General features: G+C 44.2%; 7 protein-coding genes across 7 annotated transcripts; 5 read left to right on the top strand and 2 right to left on the bottom strand.

The window, feature by feature from the left end:
- Positions 1-245: 245 nt before the first annotated feature.
- DFJ58DRAFT_718476 (uncharacterized protein) lies at positions 246-1,456 on the top strand (the record flags this gene model as incomplete). Its single annotated transcript, XM_041384479.1, has 4 exons — positions 246-468; positions 533-837; positions 898-1,091; positions 1,141-1,456. The coding sequence occupies 4 exons, from the start codon at positions 246-248 to the stop codon at positions 1,454-1,456; spliced, it is 1,038 nt and encodes a 345-aa protein (XP_041238821.1).
- Positions 1,457-2,483, top strand: DFJ58DRAFT_667467 (uncharacterized protein; the record flags this gene model as incomplete). Its single annotated transcript, XM_041382623.1, has 4 exons — positions 1,457-1,514; positions 1,597-1,786; positions 1,843-2,168; positions 2,227-2,483. Coding segments are annotated over 4 exons (831 nt in total), but the record flags the coding sequence as incomplete, so codon positions are not given.
- DFJ58DRAFT_618675 (uncharacterized protein) lies at positions 2,484-2,705 on the top strand (the record flags this gene model as incomplete). Its single annotated transcript, XM_041381002.1, has 1 exon — positions 2,484-2,705. A coding segment is annotated over one exon (222 nt), but the record flags the coding sequence as incomplete, so codon positions are not given.
- Positions 2,706-3,544: 839 nt separating this feature from the next.
- DFJ58DRAFT_627618 (uncharacterized protein) lies at positions 3,545-4,025 on the top strand (the record flags this gene model as incomplete). The annotated part of the gene is made up of 2 exons (XM_041381144.1): positions 3,545-3,802; positions 3,858-4,025. Coding segments are annotated over 2 exons (426 nt in total), but the record flags the coding sequence as incomplete, so codon positions are not given.
- Positions 4,026-18,018: 13,993 nt separating this feature from the next.
- On the top strand, positions 18,019-18,978 carry DFJ58DRAFT_627185 (uncharacterized protein; the record flags this gene model as incomplete). The annotated part of the gene is made up of 3 exons (XM_041381132.1): positions 18,019-18,162; positions 18,213-18,531; positions 18,581-18,978. Coding segments are annotated over 3 exons (861 nt in total), but the record flags the coding sequence as incomplete, so codon positions are not given.
- A 1,455-nt stretch (positions 18,979-20,433) lies between these two features.
- On the bottom strand, positions 20,434-21,599 carry DFJ58DRAFT_811414 (uncharacterized protein). The gene is made up of 4 exons (XM_041391483.1): positions 21,142-21,599; positions 21,048-21,118; positions 20,904-20,951; positions 20,434-20,872 (listed from the first exon to the last, which is right to left on the bottom strand). Exons 1-4 carry the CDS (start codon positions 21,153-21,155, stop codon positions 20,748-20,750), a joined length of 258 nt encoding a protein of 85 aa, XP_041238816.1. The 5' UTR covers positions 21,156-21,599; the 3' UTR covers positions 20,434-20,747.
- Positions 21,600-22,699: 1,100 nt separating this feature from the next.
- On the bottom strand, positions 22,700-22,966 carry DFJ58DRAFT_667458 (uncharacterized protein; the record flags this gene model as incomplete). Its single annotated transcript, XM_041382620.1, has 1 exon — positions 22,700-22,966. A coding segment is annotated over one exon (267 nt), but the record flags the coding sequence as incomplete, so codon positions are not given.
- Positions 22,967-23,294: the final 328 nt, after the last annotated feature.

The following is a 23,294-nucleotide window of genomic DNA, read 5'->3' as shown; positions in this document are numbered from 1 at the left end:
CACACGACATGACCGCATAGAGCTTCAAGTGGAGCAATGGAACAGCCAACTTGACCAGTTGGTCAATGCCTATCTCGACTACCGTTTGCGCGATCATGGGAATGGGATGCCACATATTCCAGATGCTGATGTGGCTATTGACGGGAGTGATGGGCACTCGCTGACTGACATCTACTTGGTCAACATGTTTGGTATGTTTTTGTAGCTATGTAGTACTTTCTTGACCTTCTGCAGGCCGTCAGCAGATGTCCTTCCAGCCTCTGATCTCCCATCGCTACCCCAATGAGACGCTCATCTACCATGGTTATTTGGGGTGCTCTCCTCTATATCCATCGGTTGCCATTTCCATCCGAACCCTCGCAACTTATCGTCAATACCATCAAACTTGCCCACAATTTAGTATCCAGGCACAGTGCAAAGCGCTGTGCCATCTTCACAATGTAGGTCTTCTCATGTGTCATAATTTATGTGATACTACTAGATCTTGTATTATAGATGCCATATTGACCATACCTAAATTCGCAATTCTCAGACGCATATGACGTATATCTTGAGATTTTACATCATGTTGATCGCCGCTTAAACGAAGTACGCAAGTGCAACACTCCCAATTGGCGGATACTAAATGCATGCCCATGTTGTTCCTACAAACTCGACGAGGAGGCACCACAGGTGATAGACCGGCTTTTCTCCATCAATGGCAATAACAGTCTCAAAAGATGGGCGTCTTTGACTTACGGCCTTACCCCACGGGTAGATCCTCGACAAGCTCGTTCTGATTACTGGGTCGATCGAGTAACCGTTGATAAGTTCAAGGATACAGTGAGAAGATCAGAGGTATGTTCATGATATGTGTATGTGCTTGAATAGTTGACCCAACTAAATTTAAATATACAGGATGACTGGGAAGATCAAGTCGCGAAGCCAGTGGAACCTGAGTTGACCTTCAATTGTACCGAGCGGTGGCGAAATGCTGGGCCCGAGCAGCGGAAAAAGATGTTTGCTGTTTTTGATGAGTCTGGCATCTTTGTTGCTACGTGTTGGCATCGATTTGTACTTCTCATGTGCGATATGGTTCGGAGTGGTGAGCTGTATGTTAAGTTTCATTCACTGACAGCATTGTGCTAATTTAAAGTTTAGAGCAAAATATCCTTTGGCTCTTATGAGTCAACTGCTGTCTGTCTTCGGAGCGAATGCCAGCTGTGCCTATGATATTGGCTGTGCGTTTTCCAAGACGCTAGGCAACAGCAGTCTTGGCCCCCTTGCCCAATCCCTTAATTTGCGCATGATGGTCGGTGCGTTTCACGGTCATGCTCACAATAGAAGGTGCCAACTAGATTGGCACCCGATGTACATTGAAGGAACTGGACTAACTGAGGGTGAGGGATGCGAACATGTATTCTCCTCTTCAAATGAACTTGCACAAGGCACAAGACACACGTCTCGATTCCATTGACATCAAACACTCGAAGAGCATTTTACCTTCTGGGATGACAACAAATACGCAGCATTGAGTAAGTACTGTCTTGTTTTACATACTACACACCACTACTAATACTTTTACAGGCCAATTTTTACGAAACCACTATCGGGAAGCACTGTCTCTCGTACACATGCTCACGGCTGAACTTTTGGCTGTGAAACAAGCCCTCAACCTGACCGATGCTGATTTCATCCGGTTCCATGCTGATGAAAGGTCATACCTTGAATCTCCTAAAGAGCTGCCCCTCCAAGAATGTCTTCAAATCCGCTATGTCCAAGTCCTCAATGAGTTAGCTGAACAGCGGTGGGTCCCACTGGTTCTTAAGTCATATTTCATTTCCGTCACTTACATTATAACAGGTTAGAGTGGGTCAGAGCTCGAGAAGCTGCCAATCAGGCTTTGACCGATGTTGCCATTGGTAATCTACAACAAATAAACCTTTCTATTTCTCAAGCACGAATTCGAGTTGACGCAGCTTACTCTAAGCTCCAGAATCCCAAGGCCTTCACCAGCCATATTGAAAATCAGCTTGCGATAGAAGAGCGCTGGATAGTAGGAGATCACAATTATATGAAATACAAGGAAGAGGCATCACTACAGAGGTATCATGTTGCTCTTGATGAGTTAGAGCATCTTGTTGTGATGCGTCTATTTGAGTTGTCCAAACTCTCACTTTCTGGCACCGGTAAGCTAACATTACTGTACTACATCGAATTTCAATGGTAACTAATCATTATTGGCAGGATACAAACTACAGCAACAGATCGGAAAGGCATTGCAGAGACGCTCGGACATGATTTGGAATGCCATCAATAAGTATAATAATCAGGCTGTTGCCCTTGATCCCCCCCGGCCGCAGTTATCATGGAAGGATATAGCTGACTACAGCTTCCTGGGAGAGTTCGATCTCCTTCGTTATTCTCGCACCGACATTCGCGAAGTTGACTGGTCAAAACCCGCATATCGAGAAGCCTCTGTCAAATTCTTCAAGCTCCGTTGAGCACATGAGGAGATTCAGCGCCTCAACATCGAAGTTTGTCGTCTGCAGACTGCCATACACGACAAAGATGCACAGATGACTGCAACTGTGAATGAACTCCTTGACTCGCATCCTGCACTGTGTTGGGAGCTGCAGAACCGCTGGAAACTCCATTCAGCAGTTAATTATGTGCATTTGTTCCGGCTAGATCAGATTGAGTCACAACCCGGCTTCTCAGGTATTCGAGGTATTGGACGACAGTTCGGCTCTGCAGTAGATAATGAGCCTGGTATAAGTGACGGTCTAGGTGATAGATTGTCTGGTGTGTGTGTTTTTTTTTTGACTTGGACGCAATTATAATATCCATCAGCAGATCGCGACATCACCGATATCACATCCGAGTATACTACGGACATTCTCGAACATGAAGAGGATATTCAGACTACGCAGGACCTTGCAGATTACTTATCAGGCATTGTAGATTAGTCGAGGCTGCATTCAAATTACACTGTCAATATAGATGCTATGCAAATGTTTCAATCACTACTGTGCTCGAAGGTGTTCAACTTGAAGTCCATATATTACTCATGTAGTTGAACATGTGTAACGTGTTGTTGCAACTGTAAGTCGAAGTTGCCGCATACTGCACAGTGCCTTTGAGTGTGCTTAATTGAAATGTCTTGACTCACTGCAGATGTGGCAACTTCAAGTCAATGCGGCGAGTTTGACTTGAAGTTGCCACATCTGCAGTGAGTCAAGACATTTCAATTAAGCACACTCAAAGGCACTGTGCAGTATGCGGCAACTTCGACTTACAGTTGCGAGTGACAGAAACAAACGCCTTGCAGCCAGTGGATACAATCTCAACTTGAATGTGTGCAGTTCTACACATCTTTGCAGTATGATGAGACTGACACATTACTACATAAAACTGGAGATAGGCGCTAATTGTGCTTTATTTGAACTTCTGCACCACTCTTCGCATCCCATTTTTTCAACCTGCGTCCATGTTTTCATCAATGAAGTCAAAGGCTGCGGCTGATCCTTCAGTTAAAGACGAGCCGATATCTTGTCCTCCACGCTTCACACTTGCTGGGATGGCAGCGCTTTACTCTAACCTGAATTTTGCACTGGGATTCAGCAACACAGATCACCAAGCTGCAGCTCGTGCTCTACTCAGAAGTCAGTCGCATATTGACGGCACACACTACCACACTAGGACGTCAGGTGGTCTCCATCCTGAATACATAGCCTTCAATGATACTCTGACATCCACGGAAACACGGAGCATCACACATGAGGAATTTGTTGACGCTGCTCTTGGAGATGTATTTGATGCAGTATGTACAATCTTATATTGATGGCTTGAGCCTAACATTCTTACTGTCATTTTAGCTCACCACTCAAGATCATCTTGACAGTGGTTTCTCCCTTCTCATTCATTGCCCAGGTTCTCATATCAAGGGAACCATCTCTCCTGAATGTGTCGCAGTCGATCTTTATGTCACTCCACGAGAACTGCACGAGACGTCTGAGCAGATTGGAGGAGATGTCTCTGTCCTTGTGCAGGCGTTCTGCCAGGAGTTTGCAGTGCCCCATCTCAAGCGGTTCATGGAGCGTTGCCACAAGGAGGATATCACAACTTTATATCGCTGTAAGTTTTTCCTCGTTTTCCTTGTCTGTTGCTGACATGCCACAGTCCCCGCAACTCCAGTGAATCCAACCACACCCCCATTCTTACCTGTGCCATTGTGTCCTACTGGTGCTCAGATTCAATGTTCGGCTCGCGCTCCTGCACAACTCCAGTGCGAATTTGTTCTTGCTGCAGAATCTTCCACTCCATCCAAGTCATCAGTTGTGAAGCAAGCTACTTCTTTGGCCGCTGGAACCACCCAGATGAAGCAGCGTCGACACGCTGAGGCCTTTTCATTACGCAAGACAAATCCCAGCTGTTCAGATGATAAGCTTTTCAGTCCCCCACTAATCAGCATCAGGCCCAATACCGATGCTGTACTTGATCGGTTTAAGATCGGGGACCAAACAATTCTGAAGCTCCGTGAGCTCATTACCACCATGCGCAGTAGCCACTGGGAAACTGTCTTGAGGTCCCCCAAGTGGGATCTTACCTATGAGCAGGCTTCCAATTTGACAATGGCACTTCGTGCCGATTTGAATATCCCTCAGACAGTGGTTGGTGTGCGTAAGGTAATATGTTGCAGTATCTTCTTGACATTAAATCTTACTGATATACATTGTAGATTTCCGCACTACTTTCGGTGGTTCTCCAGGTGCTCGGCACCCTCATTTTTATTTGCGCACTTTACTTCTTTTGTCTGGTCTTAATCTTCTAGATCAGTTACCTGCCATTTTGTAAGAGTGCGCTCATCTACAATGTTTCCATTTTCATTTTGTACATAGATCCCCATTGGTATAGTCTGAATCTTATTTCACAAATTCACCGTCTATAAAGCGACTCATAAATGGATTATTTTGCCCACAGCTCAACGCTATGGTTAATCAGACCCTCTCCATGGCAAAGAACCGTGTGCAACGCCTGTCACAAATTCGTCCAAAGGTCCATCTCAGCAAGGAAGCAAGAGCTCTTCTGACAACACAACGTCGCCAGAAGTCTCAAGTTTTCAGGACAGTGCTTCACAAGGCTTGGCTCCATCTTGATGAATCTGTGAAGACAATAGCTTCCTCTCACCACAAGAGTATCCGATGCATGCAAAACAACTTGTATGTGGGCCATGCTGCATTGTGCTTCAAGCGCACGAAATCAAGCCCATGGAATGCGTTTTGCTGGAAGAAACATCAGCAAGTGACGGATGGAAATTGTATGTTATATTATTTTTCTTGGTTCAACTACTAATGGTGGATCTTAGCTCAAGCGCGCTCTGGAAAAGCAGTCCTGCAAGACCTTCTACACAACTATGCTGACGAGTACCGTTGTCCTGCATGATTTGGGAATCATGCATGGACATGACTACTAGGTATCCCCCTAAAAGACAAAGTCTGTTAGCTTAGTCCTCAGACTAGTCAACCCATACCTTGGTATCAAACCTTGGTCCAATAGTTTCAGTTTTCCCTCAGTGATTCATGAATCCACCATGTTTTGAAGAAAAGTCATATGTGAGATGGGAATCACATAATGACCTAGTTGATATGAGAAGCAAAATGAAGGTTAATGTACTGCCTTTCATTTGGCTTATTCACTTTGGCTAGAGAAACCCATAGAGAAAAGTTCAAAGCCTAACAAAAACCTATCTAAAAAGCCCGCGTATTGTGTACTATTATTTGTTCCATTATTTCTGAGTTGTTTTCTCTAGTGTTTCTTTACTTTGCTTTTCTATTAGGATGCTCTGACTAATCAGATGCTTCATAAAATTGTACCTACAGGGTATGATGTCATAATGATGTCATAGGACTTCACCTACACTCCTGCAGGTATTTTGGTTGAAAGATATGATATCATAGTGATGTCATAATGATGTCATGTTCCATGGAATTTGCTAGAACATTCCAATGACTCATAATGACTCATAGTGACTCATAGTGACTCAGAATGATGTCATTATCCCACCATGAATATTCTGGAATGTTCTTTTGCACCTGCTAGAACATTCTGCTCCAGTTTTTGGAATATTCTTCTCACATTCTGAAGTCATTACATCACCTTTTTACTTACATAATATTCCCACACAAAATGTATATAAGGAGAGCCCATTCTCCCCCAAAAAAATAGATCTCCCACTTGTTGCATTCAAGAACTCCCACTTGAGCAAATTGAACTCTCACCTAAGAAGCTTCAGTCTGAACAAATTGCTGCTTACAAAGCCCATTTCCTTTGTAAGAACTGTCCAGGCAAGTGCAGGGAAAGTGTTTCCCTTGAGATTACGTAAGTTTCTCGCGATAGAAACCCAGTTTTGTGAGACCAGTGTTCTCACCACGTAGTGTTTACTGACCAACACGAGCTTTGGTCACCGTTGTTATTTTGTGAGACCAGCGTTCTCACCAGGTATTTGTATACTGACCAACACGAGCTTTGGTCATTGTTGTTATTTGTCATTGTTTTTTTATTTGTCATTTGTTGTTATTTGTGAGACCAGCGTTCTCACCAGGTATTTGTATATTGACCAACACGAGCTTTGGTCCACGTAGTCACATTTGAGACCAGCTTCTCAACAGTTAACCGTATATTCAGGAAACCAGTTCAAGTGTCTAGACGGTATATCCTAGACAATCCCATAGTTTCAATCAGAGATAATAAAGCTCCGGCTAAGTTAATCTGACTGATTGGTTTAGCGAGCCTCCCAAGAACTCACACGTTATCTACCACGAAAGAAGAAAAGTCGTAGACCGTGTTAATCGAGGACTGGCAAGAAGTCTTATCCAGTGTAATTGTGGTGTCATTACATTCTTACACGTATTTATATAAGACCCTCGGTTATTAAGACATCACTGGAGCCCACCGCGAGGGAGGCTTCTTCTTGATTTCTTATTGAAACTACTCGTATTCAGAGTACTATCCAAACGTAACCATTCAGAATCCAACACACCAGGTAACCAAATTGTCCACGACAATTTCCCCAGCATCTATCTTAACCACACAGTTAACTATGTCACCATCAACACTGCCTATGATGACACACTCTATTCTTACTATGCCTATCCCCGGGAGTAAGGCAGCTCCCAAGAAGTTTAAAGGAGACTTTACAGAAGTCAAAAAGTTTGTCAAGCATTATGAAAAGTTATGTGACTATAACCAAGTCACCACTGACAAGGACAGATGTGAAACTATTACCCAGTATACTTCACGTCATGTCACCGAGTTCATTGAAGGACTGGACTCATATGAGAAAGCCGATTGGAATGCTCTCAAGGCAGACATTCTAAAGTATTATGACGCTGATTTGGACACAAAGCGTTATAAAAGAAAGGATTTACTCTCCTATGTTAAGGCTATGAGGGGACAACGTATTCCCACTCTAGCGGCATGGAAGAAGTATGTACGAGGATTTATTAGGATTGCAGGTTGGCTTCAAACTGCAAAGAAGATTTCAGCAGATGAGTATGCAGGTTATTTTTGGAAAGGAATTTATAAGAATTTGCGTGCTAAGATTGAAAGTAGACTTATGGCTAAGGAACCTGACAAGGATTTATCCAAGGCATTTGGCGTGGATAAAGTTATCTCAGCTGCAGAGAAGCTACTTCACAGGGACCGTTTCGATTCAGATCTGCTTATCTCCGAGGAAGAGACTGATCTCTCATCTTCGGACTCTGAGGACTCTGACTCTACTGAATCATCCTTGACTTCAAGCGAGGAGTCATCTGATTCAGATGATGAGGCAGAGATTAAACCTCGCAAATCTACTAAGAAAGGTTCGAAGAAGCGACATGTTGCTAAAGAAACTCCTAGACATAAGGACAGACATTCTGGCACAACAACTCCTATGGAAACCTCCAAGAAAGCCAAGGCTAACAAGGAAGCTATAAGTACGGAACCACGTGATGAGATTGAGGATCTGATCAAGCAGCTCAATATCATGTCACTTGAGGATCCTCAGTATGCTCTTTTGTATTATCGTGTTACTAAGTTAGACCCAAGAGTCATGCAGATTATTTCTCCACCCCCTCCCAGAGCTGGTGCAGGAATGTCTCCTGACTTACAAGGTTCTAAATTGAATGCTACTCCCAGTAATGGTGGTGGAAGAGGATATGGTCAAAGGAGACCTCAACCCCAACCTGGTTCCAGATTTTACCAACCACAAGGAACACCATTTCAGAATAGGATTTGTTTTGGATGTGGAGAGATAGGACATACTCTCCCCATTTGCCCTCACCTTGCCAAGCTAGAAGCTGAAGGAAGGATCAAGAGGAATGAAAAGAGACAAATTCAACACCCTAATGGGAATGCAGTCAGACGTATGCCGGAGGAAACAGTCATTGAAGCACTTAATAGGGAAGCAGCTCCCATGTCACACTTTGTTGCTATTAGACCCGATGAGGTCAATCGGGAGTCTTTGACTAGCAATGTGATAAGGAGCAGGAGGACTAGAGTTGATGATATCTCTAGTGACGAGGAAGAAGATGAAGAAAGTGATAGCGACAATGATGCATTTATGATCCCTGCATATGGCGATGAAAGTGACGAAGAAGACTATTACGTATATCCAGCAGAAAGAACCATAAAGACCGCTGCCAAAGCTAGACGAGAACGCTTTGACGGAGTCTTTCCCCCTACCAAGAAAAATGTACGTGATCAGGAGACTGGATCAAAGGGAAAGGAAAATGTGATAGGGAATAAACCTATGACTGCCCCGCGATCAAAGCCAGCTCCTGCATCAAAGAAGGAACCCATTATCAAAGAAAGACCCGGACCACTAACAAGGAGTGAAAGGGCTAATATTGATAAGCAGAAAGCTCGTATTAATCCAGATTATGATGAAAATAATGATGACATAATCATGGAAGATGTGCCACTTCCTAAGCCAAGTTTGGCTAAGGAAGACAAAAAGAAAGCAGACCCTGGTGAAAAGGAAAACACGAGTCCTAATCAAAAGATTACACATCGTCGTATCTCCGATTTAGCAGTGCGTGCTAAACCTGAAAAAGTTTTGGAGTCAGTCCTTAGGACTCCAATCTCTTTAGAAGTTGGTGAAATTCTTGGATCATCCCGTGAGTTGTCAGGAATTTTAGCCAATGCTATAAAGCCAAAGCCAGTTGTTATAGAAAAAGCCCAAGCTCACTCGATTTGGAGCAAGACCCGTGGCTTATTGATCAGGATGACAATGTATTGTGATGGAGAACCCATCAATGCTATAATTGATACTGGAAGTCAGCTCAATATAGTGAGCCGACAAGTTTGGAAAGCTCAGATTAACCGCCCCATTGACGTAGGAAGAAGCATCTCTATGAACGATGCTAATGGAGGCGAAGGAAAATTACAAGGCTTAGTTGAGAATGTTCCACTTACTTGTGGAGCAGTCCAAACCAAAGCAAATCTTTATGTAGGTGACCATGTACCCTTCAATTTGCTATTAGGAAGACCGTGGCAACGCGGGAACTATGTTAGCATTGATGAAAGACAAGATGGAACATGGCTCGTATTTAAAGACCCGCATAATCTTCACATTACACATGAATTGCTATGTACCCCTGATGGTATTAATCCCGAGTGGGTATTTGAACCATCAACTTGGTATGGTTCAAGACTCCCTAGCAGTTACCTAATTTTTGGAGATGAAATGGCCATTGATAATGAGCCAGAATTAAATGATACAGACTTATCTTTACTTAGCATGGCTGAATTAATGGGAAATTCCCTAAATAATGAGAATTTTGCATTTTTGGCCGATGTTTTGGGATTACATAATCAAAGTTCTACCAACAACCAGAAAGTTCGAGAAAAATATGACATCACCCATGATGTCAATGTACTAGGCCCTCAATTTGATTTTATACCTACTCCCTATGGTATAAATAACCCCAGAAACCGGGGCACAAAAGATAACCCCCCACCTTTGCTCTCAGAATTGTTGCTGGCGCCTGTTGCGCCCAATTTGGAAATCCACGTGACCGGCATGCAAAACGTTGCCGAATCCCTAACTGCCGTTTTGGGCTCCGCCGGAAGTTACCGGCTGAGTCCAAAATCTCAAAACAACGATTTGTTGACTCTGCAACTTCGTCCTAACACAGCCTCTCCCACCTCTAAGTTCTTCTTGCCGTCTCCTTGTTTCTCTCCCGTTCCGCCGGCGAATGCCGAGGCTGGATGGGAGGGACGTGCACTTACTGGCGACTCCCTCAAGCCCACATATCCGGATGACGCCGGAGTTGGAGGAAGTGGCGCCACTGTTGGAGATGGAGTGAGTATGTTGGGAGAAGGTGTGTTGTATGACCCCTCCCTCTTTGAACAACAACTAACGCGTGTTTTGCGCGATGCCTTAGAGCATAACACCTCTCCTCCATCATGTCCTGGACCCAGCCTCCATTGTTTCGCCTACCCCTAGTGTATTTCCAGTGGCGCACGAGGTACTGTGTGCTCCCGCCACTCCTGCATCAACTCCCACCTTGGGACCTAACCCTCTCTTCTCTCCCCAATCCCCAGTGTCTCTTAATGGCGCCGGCAGTGACCTGGAGCAGTCTGCTCAGGTCCTGAAGGGCCTCAATGTCCTACAATCGCCTTGCCTCCAGGTCCCAAGTGCCTTTTCTGTTCTGCCAACACCATCCCCCTCTGCTCAGATCCTGGCGGCCACTAACGTCTTTCCAACGCCGTCTCCTTCTGTTTCCAAGGCCGCCGGTATGCTCTCAATGCCGCCTTCACCTGCCCAGGTCCTGACAGCGACCAAAGTCTTGCCGTCGCCGTCTGCCCAGGTGATGAGGGCCACCAATGTCTTACTGTCGCCGTCACCTCAGTTCCCAACGGCGACCAACATCTTGCCATCGCCGTCTCCTCAGTTTTCAACGGCGACCAATGTTTTTCAGACTCCGTCTCCACAGAACCTGGCAGCCATGAATGCCTTGGCCGGTTCTCCCATCATCTACTCTACCCCTTCTAGTTTTGATAGCGCCTCTCACTCTCTCCCTTACTCCAATCCCTTTACTATATCTCCTGTACCTACACCCTCACCTAACCCTGAGGATTGGCGCACTGCGTCTCCCTCTTCCTCTATGGAACTGGACTCTATCCTGCCAAAACCTTATGCTGAGTCTTATGTGCGTTCAACGGCCAGCCCACCCAGCGACGAGCTGTGGGCTGATGCCCATCGCGTCATCCACGTTACCTCTATCTCGCACGGACCACATTACTTACCATCAATTGAACGCGTCCGTTTTCTCGAGTCACCTGACACTGTGCCCCCTCCTAAGAGTCCTGTACCTACCAGCCCTAACCCTGATAGTCCGCCGCCACCCTATGTGCCTAGTCGTGCGGACGAAGTCGTCCGCACGACAACTGTTTTGCCGGTGCCGGATAGCCACCAATATCTACTCGACTACTTTGCAACAGACCTACCTGCTATATGTGATGAGCATCCTCGAATGCTCGTCGAAGTTGCTGATGAATACCTGGCCTACTGTGATTGCCAGGACAACCTTTGTGCTACTGACTGGGATGCCAAATTTTTGGCAGTAAAACGTTCCGTCGAAGAAGTTACCGAGCCGTTCCCGTCTCCTGGACCTAGGTCCGAGCGCGACTGGGATGATCGAGCTCGGGACCTTCTCGATCACCGAGCTCATAGCCGTGCGCTTATTGCCAAGCTCGAGGACAGTCTTTCGCCTCGCATGTTGCACGAGGGACTTCGACGTCCGAGCGTTCTCACGTGCGACCCCAATCAGCGCATAGGCACCCATGTACCCCCAACATTCTACCAAGCTGATCATCCTCCTATCAACCCGTTTTTTACCCTCGACGAAACTAATTATTTAAATACTCTTACAGCAGTAGCCGAATTTCACGGGGAGCATGACCTTGCATCCTCGATCGAAGCGGCCCTGCTCCTGCCTTATCCCGATCCGGACATCGTGCACTCGCTTGTCGAAGAGCATGTGCTCGATGAACAAGATGAGTTCAAAGTTATCAAATATGCTCGAGCGCGGGACCGTGCGCTCGAAATTCGACGAGTCCGTCTATATATAGTTGCTTATCGTCCTTTTCGTTCTTCGACTATTTCTAATGCGTCGCAGCTTCGTATTTGCGCGTGTTTCGACGACGACGAGATCGACGATGACTCCGACAGCAACAACGATGAACAGGGACCCTCGGAGTCCCATATCTTCTTCTTACCTTAATCTCGAGGTAAATGACTCTCGTATCCTCGACGATAGCGTGCTGACGTCATCGTTCAGGGATCGAAAGCCCATTTCTGGCCCGATTGATTTTATTATTTTGTATTTATATTTTCGGTTTGATTTTATTTGTTTCTCGAGTTTTTTACCGTTTAAAACTCACAAAAAAATTGGCTTATGTTTTTCCAAGTGTATTTATAGCTCCGAGCTTCAGGTTTTTTTGTTTCGAGCTTCGAGTCTCGTGTTTCAAATCTTGCCTTGTGTCCATTCAATTTTTTATTTGTTTCCCCGTGTATTTGTGCCTTGTTTGTATTTGTATTCCGCGTTTTTGTATTTTTTGTTTCGAGTTTGTTTATGTTTCAACTATTGGCCTTTGCCTTTGTGTATTTGTATCCCAAAAGTTCAGGGTTCGAGAACCCAGAACACCCATTTCCTTGTCTCTACCTATGTCAAGTATGGTAGCATGTGTTAGCATAGTTCATAATGCAACATGTGATTATCCTTATGTTGAGCCTAAGTTTTTAAGGCAATCAAGTGATAGTATATTTTGTCTAGCAATGTTCAGTGACAATATCACTGAAAGTTCTAGTAATGTACCTAAGCTTGTGTATCCTGAAGACTTAGAGAATGATGATCAAACAATTGAAGAATATTGTTTGAAGTGCGGTACCCAAGAAGAACGTCAAACATGCCTCGAGGAGCTGTTTGATGATATATCTGTTGATTCTGATTGGGAAAATCCAAGTTCAGACCTGGAAATAGATGATGATTTCCTGGACTTTGATGAAGATGATTTATATTTAAATTATGAACCATCCACCCTTTCAGACCCATCTTATAACCCAATCCTTACAATGTATAAACGAGTTGACAAGAAAGTTAAGCCCGTTTCCGGTACTTTCCCTCAAGATGCTCGAGTCTTGAGGCAGTTTCCCCATGATCCTTTGAAGACTATGATTCCCTTGACACCACATCCACCTGAGTTCATACCTAATGGTAGATTGACCATTGAGCGTATGAAGAGTCTTAATATTAACTCGGCTGCTTTTCTTTGGCCCGAGGAGGTCAAACTGTTTCAACATATAATGCACTTAAACCAAGATGCACTAGCATTTGAAGAGACTGACCGAGGAACTCTCAAGGAATCATATTTCACCCCCTATATTATCCCAACCATCCCTCATGTTCCATGGGAATACAAAAATATTCCTATTCCACCCGGTATTAGAGAAAAGGTGATTGATTTGTTACGAACCAAGATTAATGCAGGAGTATACGAGCCAAGTCAATCAGCCTATCGTTCACGCTGGTTTTGTGTATTAAAAAAGAATGGCAAACTCCGACTTGTTCATGACCTTCAACCACTTAACAAAATTTCTATTCGAGATGCAGGCCTAATCCCGATTGTAGATGACTTTGTAGAGTCATTTGCTGGCCGTCAATGTTATACTGTTTTTGATTTGTTCTGGGGATTTGATGCTAGGAAAATGCACCCAGACAGCAGAGATTTAACAGCTTTCCTTACACCCTTAGGATTGCTAAGGTTAACTGCATTACCTATGGGATACACCAATGCTCCTGCGGAATTTCAGAAGTGCACTAGTTTTGTATTGCAAGATGAAATTCCTCATGTAGCCAATGTTTTTATTGATGACTTACCGGTCAAAGGACCTAAGTCTACTTATCCTGACGAAGAAGGAGATCCCGAGGTGTTAGAAGAAAACCCTGGGATCAGAAGATTTATCTGGGAACATGCTATTGACGTGCATAGAATAATGCACCGCATAAAAGATGTGGGAGCAACATTTTCTGCTACCAAAATACAGCTATGTTTGCCTGATGTCCTAATAGTAGGACAAAGATGTACACCAGAAGGAAGATTACCCTGACACAGAAAAGGTGTCAAAGATCCTCAATTGGCCTATTCCTACCACAGTCAAAGAAGCAAGAGGCTTCATGGGCCTTTGTGGAACAGTTCGTATTTGGATTTTAGGTTTCTCAGAACTAGCAAAATCTATTACCCGACTATGGAAGAAAGATGAACCCTTTGTTTGGGGTGATGAACAAGATGAAGCATTTGAAAAGTTGAAAGAGAGGATATGTTCTGCCCCAGCAATGAGAAGTATAGATTATACTTCAGCCAACCCCGTGATTTTGTCAGTGGATTCTAGTTTTGTGGCTGTAGGAATTATATTGTCCCAATTGGATGATGAAGGAAGAAGAAGACCAGCCAGGTATGGATCTCTACCCATGGGAGATACAGAGTCAAGGTACTCCCAACCAAAACTAGAACTCTATGGACTTTTCCGTGCCCTTAGGCATTTCAGGCTTCACATTATTGGAGTACAGACTCTAATTGTGGAAGTTGATGCAAAATACATCAAGGGAATGCTTAACGAACCTGATTTGCAACCTAATGCAACCATTAACCGTTGGATTCAAGGAATACTCCTATTCGATTTCACCCTTGTTCATGTTCCTGCCACACGTTTTAAAGGTCCTGATGCATTATCTAGGAGACCTTTAGCAGAAAATGAAGAAATAGAACCTGATGAAGACTCCTGGCTAGATGATATAGCTCTCTTTGCAGGAATCTCTCAGGAAGACTACCGACCGCGTTCACTATCCATTCCTATGTATTCCTATGAACCCACTTGTCTACCATCCGTCTTAGCCTCAACAACTAGTCAAGAGAAGACCCTAAGAGAAATATATAAATTTCTCACCACCTTGGAACCACCTAATTTTGAAAAGACTGCCCAGCGTAAGAAATTTGTTACCCGGGCCACTCAGTACTTTGTCCGTGGTGACCAGATGTTTAAAAGATTAGTTGGACGACCCCCTCTACTTGTAGTATTTGATGCTGACAAGAGAGCTGCAATTCTTCATAAAGCTCATGAAGAACTAGGACACAAAGGTGTTCAAGCAACTTTTGAGACCATTCGTTACCGTTTTTATTGGCCTCATTTGTACACGGACGTTAAACATCATGTACAGTCTTGTCATGATTGTCAAGTAAGAAGTGTAAAGAAAATGCACATCCCCATTACTGTTTCTACCCCTGCGACTATATTTGTCAAGATCTATGTGGATATTATGAAGATGCCTTCAGCTGCAGGCCACAAAAATCTTGTACTCGCTAGGGACAATTTATCCCGCTATGTTGAAGGAAGAGCATTACGAAACCCATCTGCTAAAGCTATGGCAAAGTTTTTCTGGGAAGATTTGTATTGCAGATATGGAGCCATTGGTCAAGTAGTGACTGACAATGGACCCGAAGTTAAAGGAGCATTTGAACAACTCCTCATGCGTGTTGATATTCCCCATGTCCAGATTTCCCCTTACAATTCCCAAGCTAATGGAGTTGTTGAAAGAGGGCATTTCAATATCAGAGAAGCTATAGTAAAAAGTTGTGGAAAGAATATTGCAAAATGGCCTGAGAAAGTAAGGCAGGCATTGTTTGCAGAAAACATAACCACCAGTCGTGTGACTGGATGGTCCCCCTTCTATTTGTTACATGGAGTTCATCCCGTTCTACCATTTGACCTAACAGAAGCAACCTTCATGGTAGAAGGATTCCATGCTAATATGAATCCAGCAGATTTCTTATCCCTACGTATTCGCCAGATTGAAAGGCGGCAGGAAGACTTAGACCATGCTGCAAAGACCTTGAAAAAGGCCCGGTTCAAGTCTAAAGCTCAATTTGAACACAAGTTTCGTCTACGAATGCATCGCGAAGCTTTCCAAAAAGGAGACTTAGTCCTTGTACGCAATACAAGGATTGAGAAAGAACTCAATCGCAAAACCAAACCCCGTTATCTAGGCCCTTTTGTTGTAGAAAGACAAACCAAGGGTGGATCTTATGTCTTAAGAGAAATGAATGGTGTCTTATCTAAACGTGGTGTAGCTGCATTTAGACTCGTACCATATATCTCTAGAGATTTATCATTATTACCATCACTAGCAGATCCCCTTGAAGAGGAAGATGATGACATATGCCTGTCAAGTGCCAATGTATCAACAGAAGATGAGTCAGTCATAGAAAGTGATTGACTTATTTCAACCCATCCCACCCACCCATATTCTATGGACATGCATCATATAGTACTTATGTTTGCATGAACTTAGAGAAATATGACTGCTTAACAAAAAAGATCTGTGAGCATGGACCTTATCAGAAGATAAGCTTACATGATCATGGAGCCAAAAATCTATATATTTTAACAAGGTACTTGACAGCTTCTTCCTTACCCACATTTGGTGCCCATATCCCATTTCATTATTTTATGTATTCACCACTATTATGCATGATTGAGCACACAACTGGGGACAGTTGTGATTTCACTGCCCCGCGGATGTCCTGCATGATTTGGGAATCATGCATGGACATGACTACTAGGTATCCCCCTAAAAGACAAAGTCTGTTAGCTTAGTCCTCAGACTAGTCAACCCATACCTTGGTATCAAACCTTGGTCCAATAGTTTCAGTTTTCCCTCAGTGATTCATGAATCCACCATGTTTTGAAGAAAAGTCATATGTGAGATGGGAATCACATAATGACCTAGTTGATATGAGAAGCAAAATGAAGGTTAATGTACTGCCTTTCATTTGGCTTATTCACTTTGGCTAGAGAAACCCATAGAGAAAAGTTCAAAGCCTAACAAAAACCTATCTAAAAAGCCCGCGTATTGTGTACTATTATTTGTTCCATTATTTCTGAGTTGTTTTCTCTAGTGTTTTCTTTACTTTGCTTTTCTATTAGGATGCTCTGACTAATCAGATGCTTCATAAAATTGTACCTACAGGGTATGATGTCATGTTCCATGGAATTTGCTAGAACATTCCAATGACTCATAATGACTCATAGTGACTCAGAATGATGTCATTATCCCACCATGAATATTCTGGAATGTTCTTTTGCACCTGCTAGAACATTCTGCTCCAGTTTTTGGAATATTCTTCCCACATTCTGAAGTCATTACATCACCTTTTTACTTACATAATATTCCCACACAAAATGTATATAAGGAGAGCCCATTCTCCCCCAAAAAAATAGATCTCCCACTTGTTGCATTCAAGAATCTCCCACTTGAGCAAATTGAACTCTCACCTAAGAAGCTTCAGTCTGAACAAATTGCTGCTTACAAAGCCCATTTCCTTTGTAAGAACTGTCCAGGCAAGTGCAGGGAAAGTGTTTCCCTTGAGATTACGTAAGTTTCTCGCGATAGAAACCCAGTTTTGTGAGACCAGTGTTCTCACCACGTAGTGTTTACTGACCAACACGAGCTTTGGTCACCGTTGTTTTTTTTTGTGAGACCAGCGTTCTCACCAGGTATTTGTATACTGACCAACACGAGCTTTGGTCATTGTTGTTATTTGTCATTGTTTTCTATTTGTCATTTGTTGTTATTTGTGAGACCAGCGTTCTCACCAGGTATTTGTATATTGACCAACACGAGCTTTGGTCCACGTAGTCACATTTGAGACCAGCTTCTCAACAGTTAACCGTATATTCAGGAAACCAGTTCAAGTGTCTAGACGGTATATCCTAGACAATCCCATAGTTTCAATCAGAGATAATAAAGCTCCGGCTAAGTTAATCTGACTGATTGGTTTAGCGAGCCTCCCAAGAACTCACACGTTATCTACCACGAAAGAAGAAAAGTCGTAGACCGTGTTAATCGAGGACTGGCAAGAAGTCTTATCCAGTGTAATTGTGGTGTCATTACATTCTTACACGTTTTCATATAAGACCCTCGGTTATTAAGACACCGTGAGCTCTCACAAGAAGACAAGGACCAACTCATCAAAGAATACGACGAGAACAGGGAGCACAAGACCAAGGGTAAGAGAATATCGTTGAGGTTGAAGATCAACAATATCACGCAAACGCTTAGGGCTGTTGAGACCGAGGTATTATTTTCTTTTTTTTCAAGTTTACAAAGTGTCTGATATCAAATCAGTTGATTAAGCTTCAATGCCGCACCGGTGTCAAATCAATTGTTTACTCGACGCGAGGCTCTACTGACCTCGCACTAAGAGGTATCACATTTAATACCGAAGGAGTTGATAATTTCATGGAGTCGATGATGAACATCGATAGCCAAGACCTTATGAGTAAGATGGAAGGATATGCCATGCAAGGCATGCAAGGCAAGTTTTTTGGTCTTGATATTTCAACATCAAACACTTATGATCTTATGGCAGGCGCAGCCAAAAGTCATCAGGACTGTTGTTCAAAGGCTCGTGGTGAAACCAGACATATCATCAACCAGAAACTTCGTAAGTCATTTGATATTTAAACAAGTTGTATTCTAACAATCATTTTCAGAGGAAATTACAGGTAATCCGCAGGCCACGATGCAATGGACAGAATATTGGCGCAACATTGTTCAATGCTATTGCATTGTTTGTGAGGGCTGGCCCTCAACTGTCCCCTTCAAGAACTTGAGTGAAGCATCTAGTTCTCTTCCCGAGCTCAAGATGCTCCAGGACAAGTGGGAAAGTGGTGCCATTAAATGGAGACACCTAGAGGAGGAAGAATATCAACAGCTTCTTCAAGAGCGCCTTCAGAAGATTGACAATGGGGAGATCGTTGAGCGCACCTGTCGTCAGTGCTCGGACAAGGGAAAAAAGTGTACCCGAACATCGGACAACCCTTCTACACATAAGAAGAAGGCATACAAAAGCGCGGATACTGTTGAGAGTGATGAGAAGCGCGATAGTATGCCACACGCTCCCTCATCAGACGCCTCTATTTTGGCCCTTCGGCTGTTTCACGAGACATCCTCGAGCCATCTATCTCTACTTCGTCTGCTTCTGGAGCTGCACCTGCTAATATTGATGATCAATTTCCCCTCTTTACTGATGCTGAATTGGACCGAGCTCTCAAAAAGTTAGACTCTATGGTCGCCAGTGGTTTGATTCCTGACTTCTTTTCATCTGATTTGGCGATGCCTGCCCAGAGTTACAATTCGTCGTTTTAGAGCTTATCTCTGAAGATTTTGCCTTACTTAGACTTACTCTTGACTTTGCTCATACACATGGCCTCCTATACCGGTAGAATGAGAATTGATTGTCATTAACCAGAGTTTGTACATCATATTGTAAGGGCAAGGTGGTACTACAAGACACAATGAATAGGGAAATGAATGAGAACACTTGCTGGTACTGCTTAATGTAGAGGTCATTTGTGTTAGGGAGATTTGCACGACTGGCAAGCTTGAACGCAAGCGCCGTGTTATTGAGGGTGGTCAAAATGTACGGAATGATGGTCTGCTTGTGAGGTCATCTGCGCCAGGGAGATTTGCACGACTGGCAAGCTTGAAAGCAAGCTCTGTGTTATTGATGGTGGTCAAAATGTATGGAATGATAGTCTGCTCGTCAAACTCACCCAAGCTTGTTGTATTATCTCACATTGGGCTCCCTCTATCCTTGGCAGTGCATACTTGCCTGTACTGATAGCTTCCACTTGTTGAACGAGACAGCAGGACAAGCTGGAGACCTTTCTGGAGGAGGAACCATGGTTATACATCGAGTAGGTCCACTTATAGAATGCCGGCAAGTGGCTTGATGCTGAAGAGGACGATGAGGAGGGAAAGAGAACAGCGTGGGAATAGTTTCTAGGAGGAGCGGGAGGTTTGGCAAGGAAGCGGGGGTTACCGGATAAGTAATAGAACGGAACGGAATGTACTTACCCGAATTACCCTGTGCCGATACTTATATGCAGGTATATCTAAGGACATCCTGCAGTATTTGGGGCAGGATTTATCGCTGGTGTAGAGGATTTGAGCAAAAGACTAATGTGATAATTGGCGAGACATGTTATTGGCTACTATTATTATAGTTACTTATTGGGAAGGTCAGGTGGTGCAGTATTGAAACTCCATCACGGCATATATCAGCAGGTGACATTTCTGCGTGACTTCGGCACTTTCAGCTATCTCATTCAATTCTGCTTCAAATGTATTCGTTTGACCTCATATTGAGTTGTGTTAGAGAGAGAATGATGTCTATGTAAAGAATTTTGTGTTTAGGTAGCTGGAAACACGAGTTTTGTGAAAGTGCCGACTTCTGGGGGCTGCCAATTGCGCGTACCATAATAGTATCTTCCAGCCACTGGTGAGAGTGTGAGGGGAATTAAATTTGGGCTGGGTTTCAATTTTTGTTGGAGCACGTGATTGATTCAACTTAGCAAGTCACTCACAGTTCGCCCCTCCACACTCGAACCAGCGGATGGGAAGGAGCCTGGCATCGGCGCGGAAAACAGCGAACGACATGTCACGAAACAAGCACGAGACAACGAAGTGTCAAAAGCAAGACAGGAGAAAGTCTTCCGTCGGAGATCGCGCATCCTCAGCCAACGGCATTTACGAGGCATGCCACTTCCTATAATAGCACGAGCACTCTGAGTGTGGACCTCGGGCGAGGCAGCGTGGAACTGGACTCGACTACAGAGGTAGTTCAGGGTACATTCAACCCGGGAATAGACGCGTCCGTTACAGCAGTGGCTCCAGAATTCGATGCAGATGGTGCAGAGTCTTCGGAGACACCAAGCAAAGATACGCTCCGTAGTAAACGCTCCTCCCTAACACCGCCTTCATCAATACCTGGCGCCGGTTCGCTCGCGGTAGCTGGTGGTGGATGGGGGGAACGTCGGTTGCAAGCTTGGAGGTGATGTGTGAGTGATGTTCTCTTCTCGCCTTTTAGTTTGTTTGGCGCATTCATCACCGCTTTTTTCCGATATTTCATCACATTCAAACTAACATCCCATCACAGATTCTCCAAAAGCCAAAAACGAGCCTCCAGCCCTCCTCTCAGACGTCTCCCAATCCATCGTATCAGCATTAACCCCAGGCCCAGTAGCAACCTCCCCCCGCACCTAGTTCCAACATCAATACAAACATCAACCAACTTCCCTTTTTCCCTTCGCACCCTTCAAGCTAGCAGTACCTCCTTACACGCACCATCACCAAGTGCGAATTCTCCCTGACGCGCCCCACGTACCTGCACGCTCGTACCCATACTCATGTCCCCAGCCCCGCGTACAAACAGTTGACTGGAAGATGAGGAAGATGATCGGTGAATGCTGGGAGAGTTATGATGACATCTGTGCTTACACCCACCTCTCCCTCCGCGTCTGCATTTGCGCCAGTACACAGAACGCCCAATTCACTCGCGCCCCGCCAAAAAAGAAACAGCGACAACAAGTTTCGATGACGACGACTGGAATTGGTAACGTTACCGTTGTCCGCTTTTGAGGTTCTCTGGCCGTTTTGGAAGATGAAAATTAGGCTCTGCTTTGATGACGATGACAGCGGTGGAGGATTAAAAAATGGAAGCGTAAACGGAGGCGTATCGTGTATATCGTTGTATTATTTTTTTGTCCTGTGCGGTATTACTGTTGTTGCATCATAACAGTCAAAATTGCATGTACGGTCAACGAGTTTGCTGGGTTAGAATTGAGTGATCGGTATCAATGAGTAGCGCTAGATTTTCAAAGAGACTTATATGGCGTTCGTGTAGATATAATTGTCACAAGGCGCATGGCGGGGGGTGAGATAATTCACAAGTGCATGAGAGACATGAGAAAAGTGATGAAGGAGGCAGTTCCAGATGACCTCGCCGTCGGAGGGAGTAGTAAACAGACAGGCAAGCGTGAGAGACTGACAAGGGATAAGTAAAGATTCTGATGGCAAGCAGGCAACTACTAGTAGATAGATGCTGGGGCGGACGGTTGGCGCAGGGATGATATAAGCGATATCAGACTTTGTCACGGGCTACTTTTTGTCGAGGGAGGGTATACGTTATATTGAACTGAATCGGAATGTACATAGAGGAGGTGAGCAGCGGGCGCAGTGTTGGGAGGCAAGGCAACTGGTGGGTACAAAGATGTGGTCTTGCAACTTGCAAGGGCATCTAATCTTGTAAATGAAATACGTAAGCGGACCCTCAGCGACAATATGTAAGGCCGAGTTCGAATTCGTACCTTGAAATGACGCAAGCTTAGAATTCCGTCCGCCACCGCGTCGGTCCCATGGGAGAAGCACTTTAAGAAGTGCGACCTCCAATGTACATGGCCATCTAGACTCTAATCTCTAATTAATTCCAAACAAAATGATAGCTCGGCGTCGACGATGAAGCTCGGCCGAGTTGCCAATCAAACCAAACTTGCGAGTGGCTCAGCATCACAATAGTCGAAATGAATTGCATGTATGTACAGTCGACGAGTTGTTGGGTTATGCCGAGTGCATTTCACTTAGAGGCCGCTTACTTTGTGCAAAATTTCTACGTCCGTCAAAAAAAAAAGACCTGACTTATTCCTTCAGTAGAAAACACTCCTTTTGACAGTACAAACATTTCCTCTGAAGCGATTTTCATTTACTTGAAAACTGAGGGAGTTGTAAAGTTTTTGAGAGGTCCAAATTGGCGGGTATGTACCAGAAGACGGTTATACTGCATTGAGAGCATGTGCTACAGTGTCTGGAATACGTATGTGGGACTTATACTCGCGAGAACTGAATGTCTTGTGGATTTGAGCTTCTGTTGTGCCCAAACCTGACCGGTATGCCTCCATCCACTGGTACATACGATGTTCCCATACACAGGACTGTACTGCGCTGAACAGATGCAATTGCGCCTTGGGCATGTTCTCCTTCAGCGTCGCAAACGTGTAATCGCAATTATCACGAAGGTATTTCTTCACTGCACCCCAAAAGAATTCAATAAAATTCAACTCGCAATGAAATTTAGGCAAAAAAAATGCATAATTGTCCTGCGGCTTCAATGATTTCTTGAATAAGTGAAAGTCTTCTGCTCGCAGAAGTCAGGCTGACGTTCGAGAATGCGTTTATTGCAACAGTTTTCGCCAGTTTATTTCGATTTTTTTCTTGGCTAATAGTTTTTTTTCGAGGGTCAATTTGGCGGTTAGGCGCCCGTTGCACAAAGTAAGCGGCCTCTAAGTGAAATGCACCATAGAAAATTTGCTCCGAGTGATCGGATGATAGTGACACATCAATGCATCAGACTTTGTCACGGAAGTCTCA

This window comes from Suillus subalutaceus (assembly GCF_016647625.1).
Source record: "Suillus subalutaceus strain FC151 chromosome Unknown DFJ58scaffold_140, whole genome shotgun sequence".
NCBI classification, from domain to species: Eukaryota; Fungi; Basidiomycota; class Agaricomycetes; order Boletales; family Suillaceae; genus Suillus; species Suillus subalutaceus.
This window is presented reverse-complemented; position numbering and strand designations above follow the sequence as displayed.